This window comes from Salvia miltiorrhiza, chromosome 1, assembly GCF_028751815.1.
Source record: "Salvia miltiorrhiza cultivar Shanhuang (shh) chromosome 1, IMPLAD_Smil_shh, whole genome shotgun sequence".
Classification (NCBI taxonomy): Eukaryota; Viridiplantae; Streptophyta; class Magnoliopsida; order Lamiales; family Lamiaceae; genus Salvia; species Salvia miltiorrhiza.
The window spans coordinates 49,328,390-49,345,552 of NC_080387.1; the positions used below are offsets into that span (position 1 = coordinate 49,328,390).

The following is a 17,163-nucleotide window of genomic DNA, read 5'->3' on the forward strand; positions in this document are numbered from 1 at the left end:
ACAAAGATTTCACAACTTTCTTTTGTACAACTACGAATATCATGCTATGCAACAATTATTCATACAATTGTTAAACAAAATAAAAATTTCTCAATTTTTTTATAATATTCGCGTAACAACAAACATTAAATTGTGCAACAACAGAAAATAAAGATAACAAAGATTTCGTAACTTTTTTTTTGTGTAACTACGAATATCATATCATGCAACAATCATTCGTACAATTATTCGAAAGGAAATTTAAAAATTTTCTTCATTCTTTACACTATCCGTGCAACACCAAACATCAATTTGTGCACAAAAAAAAAGATTTTGCAACTTAACTAGAAGAATCACGGCTGTTAATAAATAAATGGATGATATTGGTTCTTAATTCCTACCTCAATGAGAGTTTTTATATTAACCGAACCCCTATAAAGTATATATAAATAATTCATCTAAAAAAAGTATATGAAAATAATAACAGTAAGATTAGCAAAAAAGAAGGTCGAAGGGCGGGAGGTAGTTAAAAGAGTAGAAAATCCAAATGCCGAATCATATAAAGTAAAAATGTCTTTTGTTGATTTGTATGGCAATTATCGGCCGATGAATTTTGATTAAAATGTAAAATAGCTGCGCTTTAAATTCTTTAGAGCTCATATGATTAAGGAAAAGGGATTTGACACTTTTTAGCATATATTCGTCTATTTCCAATAATTAAGAAACATTGATTATCACCTCATGTGGACACATGTCCGGATTAGGATTACTTGTAGATATTATTGATAAACTATAGTTATTTTTCTTGAAAATAATTATTGCTCTTTTGAAAACTGTCTTATCAATCATGGTATTCTACGATTAATACTACAAATTGAATCTGTTAAAATCAAAATCTTAGTTGTTATCGTGACCACCTTCTTAATTCAATTAGTACCACCATTGAAATTTGAGCATACTACTAGACAATTAAACAAGACTATATATCGACTTAAAAAGCCACTAAAAAAGTTTGAGAGTTACATTGAAATATAAGCTCAAACTCAATGCAAAATATTGTATACGGCTTCATCTACATGTAAGTTCTATAACTAGCGTTATTGTTTCATCTATGTTTTATATTCATGATTGAAGTATATTATTACTCAAAATTAAATTATGATTATTATTGATGGGTTAAGACGTGAAATCTGGCATCGACATTAACTAGTAAACAGAAAAGAGGAGGCAATGCTATTATTGTTGTTTCCTGTTTTGCTTTTAGAATGTAGAGATTACATTATTATTCATAGATACTCATTTTAGGGAAGTAATATAAGAATGATAATTTCACAAAGAGGACTCCACGCATTTTAGGCAAGCAAGAATAAAAATGATTCATCTTTATTCTAATAGGTTCCTTTCTAGCTAGGTTTTAGCAGGTGGAATAATATAAGCGAGTTAATTATTAAATGAATATGTCATTAAAAAATGTTTGAAATAGTATGAATTCAAACTATATTGTATTATAGATTGTGGTATGGGGAGCACATCGCATAAGGCCAATACAGTATAATGTAACTTTGCCTTTATTTATTTTTTATTTATTATTTATTTTAACGAGCTATTGCATGAAGTAAGATTTACTGGAACACAATCACACAAAGGGTTTCAATCTTTCCTTCTTGTTTTGATTGGCATCCCTGGTGCCTTGCTTTTTATCTTAATAAAATTTTAATTTTACCGATCAAAAAAAAACTGGAACACAATCACACAACAATTGTGGAATCTAGTCTATTTTACCTTATATATATTTCCCCTAAGATCTAATGATGATGGGTGCTTGCGACAAATTACTTGAATCTCATCTAGGCAATCTCTTTTTTTTTAATCAATCTTACCACTACGTAAAAATTACATTCATTTTATTAAATCTCATGCCCAACCAAAGTGACATACTTTTGGAGGACGGAGGAGATGGAAGAAGTACTATATTATGATATACTCTCTCCGTCCCACTTATCTTGACATATTTACTTTGAACACACGAAAATTAAGAACAATGTGTAAAGACTTATTTTGATACATTTGGTTTGGACACGAAGATTAAAAATATAGTATTAAGAGTGTAAAGTGGGTAGGGACTACTTATTTAATGTGTGTAGATAATGTAGAAATCACATATCAATTTAGGGGTGAGCAAAAAATCCGAGACCGAATAACCGAACCCATCCAAATCGAAATTTTAAAATATGGTTCGATTTTTTCGGTTTTTCGGTTCGATTTCTTATTTCATAAAATTTCAATTTTTCGGTTCGGTTCGGTTCTTTTAAAAACGAACAAAATCGAAAAACTGAATTATATTTATAGTGTATATATATATATATATAATATTTTAATTATACTTTTATAATATCTCACTTCAAATATTTTTTTCATTTTATAGTTTTTTTTTTTGAAATTTTTGGTTTTTTCCCCCCGAAATTTTCGTTTTTTTTTTTTTTGGATTAATTCGGTTTTTCGGTTCGGTTTTAATTATAAAAATTTCGGTTAATTCGGTTCGGTTTATTTGGTTAATTCGGTTCGATTTTTTTTAAAATCGAACTAAAATATAGTTAGGTTTGGTTTTGGCAAAAACCGAACCATATAACCGAATGCACACCCCTACATATCATTATAAATGAGACGAACTAAAAAAAAATATGTCAATATAAATGAGACAAATTAAAGAGAGTACTATTTGTATCAAATTGGGGATTAGTCTTTATTTTGTTTCGAAATAAATATTAGTCTTATGAGTATTTTATATCATTCAAAGTTTTAATTAAATTAAACTTTTTCAATAAATTTACTCCACACAACATTTAAAATACCACATAATCTTCGCTATTCAAATTAACTTGTTACAAATATTTGTCACATTATTTTCTATATAAAATATTGTAAATAAAAAAAACCTAATATATCGACCGCACCGACTTCCCTCCGTCGGCGAGCTGCAACAACATCTCCGAGGCTCCGCCATCACACAACGTCGGCTTGCATAAGAAGCAAGCTATAAAGGAAGATGTTAATGAGAATGTTATCTATATTTAATCGCAAAAGGTTAATTTTTTATCTCTTTTTTCGGCGAATGTAGTTTTTGTTGAGGATCAAAATCAGGATCACTATCAGATTCCTCATTTTTAGGCTTCTTATTCAAATTAGTTAGAGTCATAATTCCACCGCCTTCTCCTCCATGAGTCTTATGACTTTTTTATTTACATTATTTTGTATAAAATAACGTGATAAATATTTTAATAAAATAATTTAAATAATAAAGATATAAAATAAACTTATTAGATAAATTAAATTAAAATTTAAATAATTTAAGATATAAATTTAATATTTATTTTAAAATATAATAATTACTTTAATTATATGATTGTTGTTTGCCAGTCGCAAAATAAATGGCCTTTTCAAAAAGTAATTAATATTTTAAATACTTACACCAATGATATTATTTACTCCCTCCGTCCACAATTTAAAGCCTTACTTGCTCTTAAATTTTTGTCCATATATTAAATTTCTATTCTGCCTTTTGTACTTTTTACTCTTCTTCTTTTTCTAGATTTACTATCCTTTGCCACTAATAGACTCACCTTAAAACACCATTCTCATTTTTATATTCTATATTTACTACACTTTATCACAATTGGACCCACTCACAACACATTTATCACTTTAGTCAGCTGTTTTTATCACTTTAGTCAACTACCCTTATATTTCATCAACATCACATTTTTCAGCTTTCTTAGTCTCCGTGCCCACACCAAAGTGGGGCTTTAAATTGTGGACAGAGGGAGTACTATTTATCTAAACAAAAAGTTGGCCATCCAATTGTGCCCTAGATAAGTAGCAGTAGCACTATCTATTTCTCCAAAAATGTGGCACATTCATCGACAAATAACACCCGTAATCTTGTACTTTGTTTGTCTCATTGTAAGTAATTCAAAACTTTTCGAAACGACAACTAAAAAAAGTGTCTAAATTTGTTAAAAGTGATAGAGTTCACACTTTTTTTAGAGTTAATTTTTTTTTATTTATGGAAACAGATCACTTATATAATAGGACGACCCAAAATGGAATACAAGTCACTTTTAGTGGGACGAAAGGAGTATAATTTTTTGTTTTGGACTAGCATTATTATAAGAGGCGACATTTAGAATAATTATGTTAGTAAAATAGCGGAAATTAATAGTTACTTTTTAATATTATTTTAATAAATTATAATTAAAATAAAATATTTTGGATGAAATTACTCTCGTCCTTTTTATCTGCTGCGTACAAAAAACACTGTCTTTACTTTTTAATATTATTTTAATAAATTATAATTAAAATAAAATATTTCGGATGAAATTACTCTCGCCCTTTTTATCTGCTACGTACAAAAAACACTGTCTTTCTTTCTTTTCATTTTTTTCGCACTCTCTTTCTCTCTCTGAAACTCTGATTTCACCATCGTGCTTATACCACTCTAAATTATCTATCTCCAAATATGTATCTCTATCTCGTTACTCTCTATTCAACAAGCCTCTTTCTCTATGATTTTTTTCATTGTCGTCCTCAACATCGTCTACTTTCAAAATGCGATGAAATATGAGTTTTATGAGTTCCAATAGTTCAAGGAGTTTCAACCCATGAAAGTCATGGATGTAAATCAAGATCTAAAAAAATTTGGAATGAAATGGTACAAAATCATATCATCCGTGTCAAGATTTGTCGTATCAAACGAATAAATGGAAGGGGCCAACACACCCATTAGCCTAATCCATGTCGTTTGTACCAAGATCTGTCGGGACAAGGACTGGTACGAATTGTGCTAATGGTTCCCGAAATGTAACTTGCATATGTGATGAATGAGTGGAATGAAAAATAATTTCATTCCAACTGTGAAGAGTTCACAGTCGGAAGAAACCAATCTCCAGTCTTCCCCAATTCATTACACAACGTCTTCCTCCAGTGCAATAAAGTGAAGGAAATGATGAAAAAAATGAAGATATGGTTCAGGAAATTAGTTAGATGTTGTGTTTAGCAGTAAGATTTTGCGTTAAGTTGCTTATATGGTTTGCAATTGTATTGTTTGGAAAATGAATAGAATGTTGATTCAAATTTTGTTCATTAATTATAGTTGGATTTGCTAGAACAAACTGCAATATTGCGCCATTTTTGTAGGAAGAATGATACAAAATGACATATTTGAACCATTCGCTCTAATGTCTTTCACACCAAGTGTTATGAATAATTCGAATATGTTATTTCGCACAATTTGTATAAATGTCTTTCATGCTAGTGTTGACATGAGTAGGTCATTTCGCACTTCGTACTATTCGTTCCAACACTTGGCTCGACGGACCTTGTCACGAATGTTACGAAATAAAATATTGATACCATTCGTGCCAAATACTTGGCGTAACCAAGATTGGAACGAATGATATGAAATAACATATTCGTACCATTCTTGGTCGCGCCAAGTGTTTGTCCCAAATGGTGCGAAACAATATATTCGTACTATTCGTCCTAATCTATATTTCGTCATTTTTGTGGGAAGAATGATACAAAATGACATATTTAAACCATTCATCCTAATGTCTTTCCCACCAAGTGTTTGGTATGAATGGTTTGAATATGTTATTTTGCACCATTCGTACCAAGATCTTTCACGCTGGTGTTGGCATGAATAGGTCATTTCATACTTCGTATTATTCGTTCCAACACTTGACCTGACGGACCTTGTCACAAATGTTACGAAATAGAATATTGGTACCATTCGTGCCAAATATTTGGTATAATCGAGATTGGAACAAATAATGCGAAATAACATATTCGTACCATTCGTCTCATTCTTGGTCGCGCCAAGTGTTTGTCCCAAATGGTGCGAAACAGTATATTCGTACCATTCGTCTCAATCTAAAGTGCTGCTAGTATTTTAAAAATTTAAAGCATAATATATATATATATATATATATATATATAGTATTTAATAATAGTACTAAAATAAAATAGAGACAATGGACTATTCTAACTTATTTTATATAGATTTTTTTATTAACAAAGATAAAAAAATTGAAAATGTTAGCATTATTTTATATAAATATACCAATATACCCTTAATAATTTTAAAAAATAATTGAACCCCTCAGATTTCGCGATTGTTACACATTTTTGTGAAAATAGTGTATAATAATGTAAAATACAATATTATACGCTATTTTACAAAATTGCGTAAGTCGCAAAAACCGTAATACCGCATATTTTATCTATTGCACACTATTTTCGTAAGAATATGCAATAATATAAAAAGTATGTAACTGTGTAAAATGCTGTTATACATTTTTCGCAAAAAATCACGTAAATTGAAGAAATGTGTAATATTGTATTTTGTATTTTTACACGATACAATAATATTTTGGTCATAATAGCTATTATTTCCATAATTCTATTCATATAAATATTCTTTTTTACTATGTGATTTTGGTTATAATACAATGCTGCCTCAATAAAATATCCTTTTCCAATATTATTTTTCGATTTAAGAATATATAATTCATATTCAACCAACAAATGTAAATTCTAATGTGCCAAACTGCCAGCCAAAATCCCTCCAAATCTCACACACAACACACACTCTATCTATCCCCCCTCACTCATAAATTCACTCTCTCTTCTCTTCCTCCTCTCTCCACACTCTCCTTCTCAACCAGATTTTCCTGCTTTAGCTCGCAGAGATGTCCACGCTGCTCCCAGATCTCGCCACTGAGATTCTCATACCTGTGTGCGCTTTGGTCGGCATAGCCTTTGCCCTCGTTCAATGGGTGCTTGTTTCTAAGGTCAAGGTCTCCACCGACAAATCGCACTCCGACTCCAAGAATGGCTTCGCCGAGCCGCTCATCGAGGAGGAGGACGGCGTGTCTGAGCACGACGTCGTTCAGAAGTGCGCCGATATCCAAGCCGCCATCTCCGAAGGTCAATTTAATCTGTTTTCAGCTTAGCACCATTTCTTAATTTCTACTCGTTTCTGTACGCGTCTCTGTGTGTGTGTATTTTGTTAAATAAATATTGTGCGTGCTGCTGTGTGCTTCTGCTACTACTGTGCTTCTTGGAGCTTTAGAATTGGGAATTTGTGATTTTGGCTTGAGTTTTGTTGAATTGGAGCTCAGATCTTTCCTGTTTGGAATCTATCTACTTCACAGCCGCAAATATCTCAAATATCTAAAACTCGAAAGTTTTTAATTTTCGAGAGAAAAAGAATGAATGAAAACGAATAAAAGATTGAAGATTTATATTAATGTCTCGGTGTCTTATCGCTTATTTCTTCTTCTGATTTCATTTCTCTTCTTCAGGATGGAAATATTTTGCGCGAGATTGCGTTAGTTCTACTGTATCTTAGTATTCTGTTTGCGATTAAAAAATCTGCCCTGATTTTCCCTTCCGGTCGGTGTTCATAATGTTTGATTAAAAAATTGGAGTTGGCGTGTGATGTGGGATCTCATAAAGATCTCTTTTCTTCCCATACCAATTTTCAATTGTGCCTGTTTATTAAACTGATTTCTTTATGGACACGTGTACCGGAGACTTCAGACTTTAGTAGTTGGTCCGCCTAATTTTGGACTCGTCGTAGTTGAATTACACACTTCAATTACATACTTTGCTGGTTATTTACTCATCTAATGGGCTACAATAAATAATAAATACTGCTGAATTATTTTCCTTCCTTCTTATTCTGGTTGGTGTTGGGTGTATTATAAGATAGTATTAGTTTACTTAGATACATCACATGGGACTATACATATTTTTTGTAACTTTTTTGTTGCTTCTAGTTGGTGTCATTCTGAAAAAAGTGGCATTATGTTTTTTGTGTAGTTTCATCCACATTGTCCTTAATCATTGTGTGGCCTCTCTCTCTATATAGTGAGTATGTATATGAGTGGAGACATGAATGCAATAGTGAAATTGCTAGTGATCAAGCTTTGTGTTCCGGTATCTTGATGGTGGGTCAAATATGGAATTGCGATAAAAATGCATGGCGCTAACATGCACTGTTCTAATCCAAATTAATTTGATATATGTAAGACTTTAAAACAAGTTTTTGAAATTTATTTCTACAAAAAATCAAATTAAATTGTCTCCATATTATTCCTCGGTCCACAAAATTTTACGATCATAATTCTGTAAATTTAATTGACTTAAGTTTTTGTTTCCCTCTTGAACAGCTAATTTCCTTTTCATTAAGGTCAATTATATATATATATATATATATCTATATAGATATATATATATATATATATATATATATATATATATTTTCATTGTCCCTCCATCAAAATTACTACTAGTATAAGTTCTCCATCATACTCAAGTAGCAAAGTTACTGATAAAAGGTTTCTGAAATTACTGAAACTTCACTTTTGTGTAGTTATGAATTTATTTGAGATAGCCTTTAAGGTTTTACTAAGCATTTTCTTTTAAAGTATTTTGTTGTAGTAAAAAAATATATGTTGATTGTTGTTTTATTTTTAATTATCTGCTATTTAATTTGATTCCTCTTTTTTCGTTTACACTAAAAGTTGATATAAAAATTTGATTCCACTACTGAAATGATTGAACTTATATTGTCCAAACAATTCAACAACTTATTTGAAAAGGATCTGACATTTCATATGCTCTAAAAATTACTTATTGCATCTTCAAGAAAGCTTTACCAAACAAAATTCAACAACTTATTAGTTTTAGAAGGAGAACCCAAAGGCATGCTCAGTATATTATATGCATGAGTACTGCTTCTAGTAATTGCTCTAATTAAAGTATCAAGATGCAGTCTATTTATAAAATCAAAAGAGTACTAAATAATTTCTTTGATGCATAAACTGATATAGAAATTTCCTAGGTTTGGTAAAGTCTGAGGATATGGTTCTGAATACCTTCAATGTGTTCTATGGGGGCAATAAATTGGGTAGCTAATGCATATTGGTAAACTCTCTCGATCTAATTAGCTTCCATTTTTTGTTGTTCCTGAATCCTTAAAAGTTGAGCTGGGAGAAGATTGATGCTGATTATGTTATTGGAGTCCAAATATTTAATTGTTCAGCATTCTTCTTGAAGATTTGTGTCCTCACTTAAGCTGGGCTCATTCTGATACATGAATGCTATATTACAGGTGCAACATCGTTTCTATTCACCGAGTATCAGTATGTAGGTGTGTTCATGATTGCTTTTGCTATCTTGATTTTCCTCTTCCTCGGCTCTGTGGAAGGATTCAGTACAGAGGCTAAAGCTTGTACGTTTGATGTCACCAAGTTATGCAAGCCTGCACTTGCCTCGGCTATCTTTAGCACTGTAGCATTCCTTCTAGGCGCGATAACTTCTTTAATTTCGGGGTTTCTGGGAATGAAAATTGCCACCTATGCCAATGCAAGAACTACTTTAGAGGCTAGGAAAGGTGTGGGAAAAGCTTTCATTGTTGCATTTAGATCAGGTGCAGTGATGGGTTTCCTTCTTGCCGCAAGTGGTCTGCTGGTTTTGTATATTGCAATTAACCTCTTCAAGCTGTACTTTGGTGATGACTGGGAAGGTCTGTTTGAGTCTATAACTGGTTATGGACTTGGTGGTTCTTCAATGGCTTTGTTTGGCAGAGTTGCTGGTGGAATTTACACCAAAGCTGCTGATGTAGGGGCAGATCTTGTGGGCAAGGTGGAAAGGAACATTCCAGAAGATGACCCTAGAAACCCTGCAGTAAGATGATATCAAAATGAAATTTGCTAAATTATTTTGTATCATTTGTTACTTATATTTTCAAAATATGCAAATGCAGGTTATTGCAGATAACGTTGGTGACAATGTTGGGGATATTGCTGGTATGGGGTCTGATCTATTCGGCTCATATGCAGAATCTTCCTGTGCGGCACTTGTTGTTGCTTCAATCTCATCTTTTGGGATTAACCATGAGTTTACTGCCATGCTATATCCTCTGCTAATCAGCTCCATCGGAATCCTTGTTTGTTTGCTTACCACATTATTTGCAACTGATTTCTTTGAGGTCAAGGCTGTCAAAGAAATTGAGCCAGCACTGAAAAAGCAACTTATAATCTCTACAGCATTAATGACTCTTGGAGTAGCCTTGGTTAGCTGGATTGCCCTTCCTTACTCTTTCACAATATTTGATTTTGGAACACAGAAAGAAGTTCAGAGCTGGTAAGTTAAATATCTGTTTTTCACTTGCTTTTTGTTGTTTTCAATAGTTATCTGAATGTTATTAGTTTAACTTTAATGTAGACACTAAATTTTTGTTAAGTCACTTTTCGTAGAAGAAAAAAATTAAGATTGTCACATCTGTTTCACTCTTTCTTTGCGAGATTTTTCTATTAAAAAAAAATGTATATATATATATATATATATATATATATCATTGTCTTGCACGTATTTCCTCAAATTTTTGAAGCAGCATGGAATTCATATGGTTGCAGGCAATTATTCCTATGCGTTTGTGTTGGTTTATGGGCTGGCCTTATCATTGGTTTTGTCACGGAGTACTACACAAGCAATGCTTACAGGTATCTTTACAGAAAGAATGATCTAATTATGGAAAATTTTTGAACAAAAATGATTATGACTTCTTGTTTCTCGTTATTTTCAGCCCAGTACAGGATGTTGCTGATTCATGCCGTACAGGAGCAGCTACCAATGTCATCTTTGGCCTTGCATTGGGATACAAATCAGTTATAATTCCAATATTTGCCATAGCAGTTAGCATTTTTGTCAGTTTTAGCTTTGCCGCAATGTATGGCATTGCAGTTGCTGCTCTTGGAATGCTGAGTACTATAGCTACTGGTCTGGCTATTGATGCTTATGGACCGATCAGTGACAACGCTGGGGGTATCGCTGAGATGGCAGGAATGAGCCACAAAGTCCGAGAGAGGACTGATGCCCTTGACGCTGCAGGAAACACCACAGCCGCTATTGGAAAGGTGATTATATTCCACTCTATTTCTAGTGAAATGACAGGTTTTACCCACTCCTACATGCAGATTTCACATATATTGCAGTTTTGCAGGTTTCTGCATTTGCAATTATTATTTTCTTTGTTTCAATTTCTTCTTCAAAGAGCCTGTGACAGATATGCAACTTATGTGCCACTGGGTTTTGTTTGCAACATTAAACACGGTTTAGGACCCTTTTTGTAGTTAATCTTTTCCTTTTTCTTTCTCCTCCCCAAAAGTTCTTAAACTGCTGTGGTGTCTTTTGAGGTTAATAATTTTTTTTAACAATTTCAGGTAAGCCTTTATTCAAGTTGGGTGTTAATTTGTTATCAACAAGCGGAGTTAACTATAATGCTTTTGTATGTAACAGTGCATTCTTGCTCATGTTTTCAGGGATTTGCCATTGGGTCTGCTGCTCTTGTGTCCCTTGCCCTCTTTGGTGCATTTGTAAGCCGCGCAGCAATATCAACTGTAGATGTCCTAACTCCTAAAGTATTCATTGGTTTGCTTGTTGGTGCTATGCTTCCTTACTGGTTCTCGGCCATGACGATGAAGAGCGTGGGTAGTGCAGCTCTGAAGATGGTTGAAGAAGTGCGCCGACAATTTAACACCATTCCCGGTATCATGGAAGGAACTGCTAAGCCTGACTATGCAACTTGTGTCAAGATTTCCACTGATGCATCTATCAAGGAGATGATCCCTCCTGGTGCTCTCGTCATGCTTACACCTCTTATTGTTGGCACTCTATTTGGTGTCGAAACTCTCTCTGGGGTCCTTGCTGGATCTCTCGTCTCTGGTGTCCAAGTAATCCCACTAAACTTTCTGACACTATTTTATATCAATGTTCTAGGATGCTTGCATTATTTAACATGGATACGAAAATAGCATAATGGCTTTGCAATCGGTCTTTGAGTTTGACAGAGTTCTACCTTAAAACTTGTTCACTAATTTACTCGAATTGCTAGTTGTGGGAAAAGATTAATTGTCTGTTACTGCTCAAACTTGATGATATTTAATAGGGAAAATATCATATTCTAACCTGACCTTTATGACAATTTTCCATATTTGACATGTTACAAATCTAACATGTACCGAGAATTTTATCCGATATTAGATGTGTAATAAGCAAAATAGGTCGGATACTAGTATTTTGTAAAGGTCGGGACATTTTTAAAAATGGTCCTATTAGCTAGGTCAGGTAGCATCTGATGTACATTACCCAAATAATTATCATGTGACCATCTTCCTCTTCTTGGGAGGTAATGCAACACTAAATTGTCTCCCATCTACGCAATGCAGATAGCTATCTCCGCATCCAACACAGGTGGTGCTTGGGACAACGCCAAGAAATACATCGAGGTAATAATTCTGACGATTTCTTTCACTCGGTGCAGATAGATTTTTGTGAGTTGGACCAAAACTTGATATTGTAAATTCTAATGATTGGCTGATGATGATGGCAGGCCGGTGTGTCTGACCATGCACGTTCACTTGGTCCCAAAGGATCAGACGCACACAAGGCAGCTGTGATTGGAGACACCGTCGGGGATCCGCTCAAGGATACATCGGGACCATCGCTGAACATCTTGATCAAGCTGATGGCTGTAGAGTCACTGGTATTTGCCCCCTTCTTTGCTGCCCACGGTGGCTTGCTCTTCAAGCTTTTCTAAACTAAGCAGAGACATCAAGAAGTCCTCCCCATTTTGTAATCTTATGTCGAAACTATGATATATAATATTTATTCTCTGCTGGGGGGATCTGTTCTCTTCTGTTAGGAGATTTTTCCCATTAATCTTGTCATATCACCTCTATATTCTTTCACTTATTACTAAATGACCTCTCACAATTGCCTATGGATTTTACTTTTTGCAACTCAGCTTTCCTCTTTCTTCTATTTTTTTTTTTTTTTTTTGCTGTGTATCCATTACTCTAAGCAGTTCTTTCTTACTAAGTAAATGTTGGGAGCAGTAATATTCTTCTCTGAGTTGGGAATCGTATCATGGTCTTTCCTATTTATAAGGGTGGAATGGCATTAATTATTTGTTTGTGTGTATATATTGTATATATCTAATGTAGGTCCTTAGTCTTTACTGACTATTAATATGTGGACCTGCTCAATGATGATGTAGTTGTGTTATGGAGGACCACACATCAACTACTCAAAATAATAAAATGCAATTTTTTTTAGTTCGTGTATGTTATTTCGAAACTAAACTAATATATAAATGCACTTAACAATATTTTATGTTTATACATTTGTGTATTGGTCAAATTAATACATATGCGAATGTGAAGGGATGGAGTGGCTAGTTTTTTTAAAAAGTACTCCTTTTATACAAATTATACCCCCAAATATGACGATGCACAAAATGTACCCATGTTTTTTATATGAATAAATAGATGTATTCTTACTAAAATAGCTTTAAAATATATAAAATCAACTAAATCCCCATAAATGAGCTGCAACGCCGCCACCACTCATTTCCGTTCCTACATCAAAGAACAAAGGCGACCACCTCTCCTTATATCCCTCATGCGCGATGCGTGCAATTTATTGGAATACATATATTTTTTTGAATTACATATTGGAATACATATTTTATTCATGCATTGCTTCATTATACATATATTTTTTTGAATTACATATTGGAATACATATTTTATTCATGCATTGCTTCATTAAACTAGGATCACATGAGAATTTAGACATTTCGAAATAATCGAGTTGAAAACATTTCGTGGGTTAATTGAGTTAAAAAAATTTCGGGATAGAAATTTCTAACCCTAACCAAATTGGCCCATCATTTATTCTATAATTAAGTAAAGATTTGTGGTAGTGAGTTGTTACTTGTTATTTCATGGATTATCGTTTCACTATTTTAGATTTGTTGGAAACTTATATATATATATATATATATATATATATATATATATATATATATATATATATAGGGATATGATCCTGTGAGAATTTATGATTTTGTGAGAACTAAGAACCATTATAGTCCCTAGATTATTATTAATCCTACGGTTTAGATTAGTAGTTAGGCGCTAATATTATAATTACCATTTTAATTAGAAATCAGCCGAATCATATGAATATGGGTAATTTGGGTATTTAACTAGAAGTTAAAAACCGTGTGAATTGAAAGATTGGGTACAATCCCACAATTATCGCTGCCATTTCTAGCCTATCACCTATAGTCATATTCAAGTCTTTTCATTATCTACCATTAGAGAGTGAAGTTTCGACTATTCATTGTCACCGCCGGACTTCTTCATCTAACGCAAGGAGAAGGATAATAGAGAGCAGATCGTTGAACATCGTCGACCTCGGAAAAAGGTTTGTATCGTTTTTTAAATCTCGTCGGCTTGTGTTCCGATTTTTTTTAATTTCACGAAATGAACAGCCGGCGGAGTTTCCGATAATGTTGAACAAACCCTTAGTTTTCCAGCGCTTTCCGGCGAAGCGTCGAGAATGTATGAACATATTTGATTTTTTGTTGGATTTTAGATAATGTATGTGTTGATCATCTCCCTAAAAACTGTGAAGCATATGACAACCCTTGGTTTTCCAGCGCTTTCTGGCGAAACGTCGAGAATTTATGAACATATTTGATTTTCTTTTGGATTTTTGATAATGTATTTGTTGGTTCTTTCCATAATTTTTTCCACTTTGTTCACGAATTTAAATGTATTGTTCATAGAAATGAACGCATGTTAGGTAGATGTTAATTATTCATGTGTGTGAGACGTTATTCACTTTGGAATATGTTCATTAGATATTGAAAATTATGCACGGTATATGCTCATTCATTCAATTAGTGAAATGTTCACTTGAATATGGTTATTATTCACGACAGTGTTGTTTTTGTTCAAAGTGTGATGTTAGATATTATTTACGGTGTATGTTAATTCACGTCAGTAGTGAAAATGTTCATGGGATATTGTTCATGGTATATGTTCATTCATGACACAAATGATATAGATTCTGACACATGAATATATGAAGTGAATAATTCTACAATGATGAAATCAATGAACATACTTATATTATTGGATGAACATGGTGTGATTTGGTTGATGTTTGAAATTGTTCATTGATTATTCAGTTATTGTTCATATGCTTTATATACATGTCATTTGTCTGTTCATATGCCTTAACATTGTTGTTCGTGAGATGTATTATTCAATAATAATGTATTGATGTTCTAATAACCTTATGAATTCATTCATTAAGTGTTGATTCTCGTTCACTATTATGTACGTTGTTTAATAACAGTCTTATTTGACTTACAGATCATTGAAACATTCGACTAAATATTAGGACCGTCTCTGGATTCATGTGGAAGAGAGCTATGAGATTACAACCTTGTGCATTGATTCTATATTGTGACTACAATTGTGTCAAAGAAGAAGTCGCGTAGTCCGCAAATGTGAATTATCGCAAACTGTGCATGGATCCTAAGTTTTGCTATTGTTTTATTCATGAACATTGAACTTTGTGAACAATATAACATTGTCATATTTGAGATTCTTATTTGTTGTGATTGTTAATCTTATGTTCGTACTATGAGTTTGAACTTAAAATCTTCAAGTCAGTAAATTGAGAGTATTATAAGATTTATTAACAATGTTCAATGATTACATGAAATGGGATTGTATATTCTATCTTTATGAAATTACTGTTCATAAGCTTATTCATTTAATATTTTATATTTTATTATGTTTATTGTAAAAATTGGTATTCATGATATTATATTTGTGTTCATCTATCACATGTGGGCTGTTAATTTCTTCATTAAGCATTTGATTTTTTATGGGAAAGAATAATCTACGCGTTATAATTTTTTGTTCACTGGTTAATAAGATTTGTTCATGCCTATGTGCCTTTTCTTCATTTATGTTATTATTTTGTTTAACAATTTGTGTTTAATTTCAAAGTATATGACATTATTGTTCATAAGGTTATTCATTTGGTCTTCATTAAGAATTTGGTTTTTATGAGAAAAAAATAAATGTGTGTTATTAACTTTTTTGTTCAACGGGTTAAGTACTTTTGTTCATGTCTATATTCTTTTTTGTTCATTCATGTTATTGTTCACGGGTTAATATGGTTCATAGTCAAATCCTACAAAACGAAAATCTTAATTGTCCGTGAAGTGCAAACATATAGATATGGATTCAATTACATAAAATACATATTATCTTCAATTGTTTAAATAATAAAATTATACTACTAAATTCAAACACATGAAATGATTGAATTGTTAATTTATAAAATAAAATATAAAAACATTTTAAAAATGAACAACTAATACAATTACATGAACAAGAACCTTGAGTGGATAATATTTGAAATCGAAAATATGAAGGCTTGTGAATAATGGATATGGAATTCAATAAACAAAAAACTCAAACAAGATTGAGTGAATAATGACAAAATCGAAGCAACCACAATACCAAATCTTCGGATGTGAGATAGTGGGGAATGCATGATATGGTCAAAATCCAACATTCCATAAACAAGAGATATGTTTGCATGATATTAGGAGGAAAACGATTACAAAAAATAAGAAAATGACGGAATCAACCTTTCCCACGAAAATAAAGCCTAATTACTAATGTAGATATCAACCGTTAGATGACAATAATCAAGGGCTATAATTAGTTCTTAGTTCTCACAAAAAATTGAAGTTCTCACATGATCATCTCCCTATATATATATATATGTGTGTGTGTGTGTGTGTGTGTGCAGGGAAGAGCTAAAATAAGTGCAATTCTTAAGAAATAAAATAAGAATAATTTTCACCCCTTAGATCATCAAGATTTACGGTTGATTCGTACTCCTGTTGGATGGATTTATGGTCCTGAGTTTGAATTCCAAATGTAGCAAAAATTTATTTTTCACAATTCATACCTTTATACAGCGAATTCATACGTGTTCTACATAAAATTCATATATTAAAAATTGCTCTTATTTCTTAGTTTACTCACGGTAGCCCACCCCTATATATATATATATATAATATACATATATACATGTTATAGTATAATTATATATGATGTACATGTTGGTTATGAAGCATAAACTCCAAGGAGATGCCCACGGCCCACCTCTATTGAGCCCCTATGAGCTCTTGTACATTAGATGTTCTTATGATTAACTAACGAACGTTGTTTGACAATA

At 32.5% G+C, this 17,163-nt stretch overlaps 1 protein-coding gene across 1 annotated transcript; it reads left to right on the forward strand.

Moving 5' to 3' along the window:
- Window positions 1-6,478: 6,478 nt before the first annotated feature.
- Window positions 6,479-12,849, forward strand: LOC130989239 (pyrophosphate-energized vacuolar membrane proton pump-like). Its single transcript, XM_057913194.1, has 8 exons — window positions 6,479-6,963; window positions 9,155-9,729; window positions 9,809-10,188; window positions 10,461-10,547; window positions 10,631-10,961; window positions 11,367-11,777; window positions 12,273-12,332; window positions 12,437-12,849. Exons 1-8 carry the CDS (start codon window positions 6,726-6,728, stop codon window positions 12,641-12,643), a joined length of 2,289 nt encoding a protein of 762 aa, XP_057769177.1. The 5' UTR covers window positions 6,479-6,725; the 3' UTR covers window positions 12,644-12,849.
- Window positions 12,850-17,163: the final 4,314 nt, after the last annotated feature.

Excerpts from the sequence above, each read along its gene's own strand:
- LOC130989239 (XM_057913194.1), top strand. The coding sequence starts at position 6,726 with ATGTCCACGCTGCTCCCAGATCTCGCCACTGAGATTCTCATACCTGTG. Across the intron at positions 10,189-10,460 it reads CAGAAAGAAGTTCAGAGCTG|GCAATTATTCCTATGCGTTT; the intron begins GTAAGTTAAATA and ends ATATGGTTGCAG. Across the intron at positions 10,548-10,630 it reads TACACAAGCAATGCTTACAG|CCCAGTACAGGATGTTGCTG; the intron begins GTATCTTTACAG and ends CGTTATTTTCAG.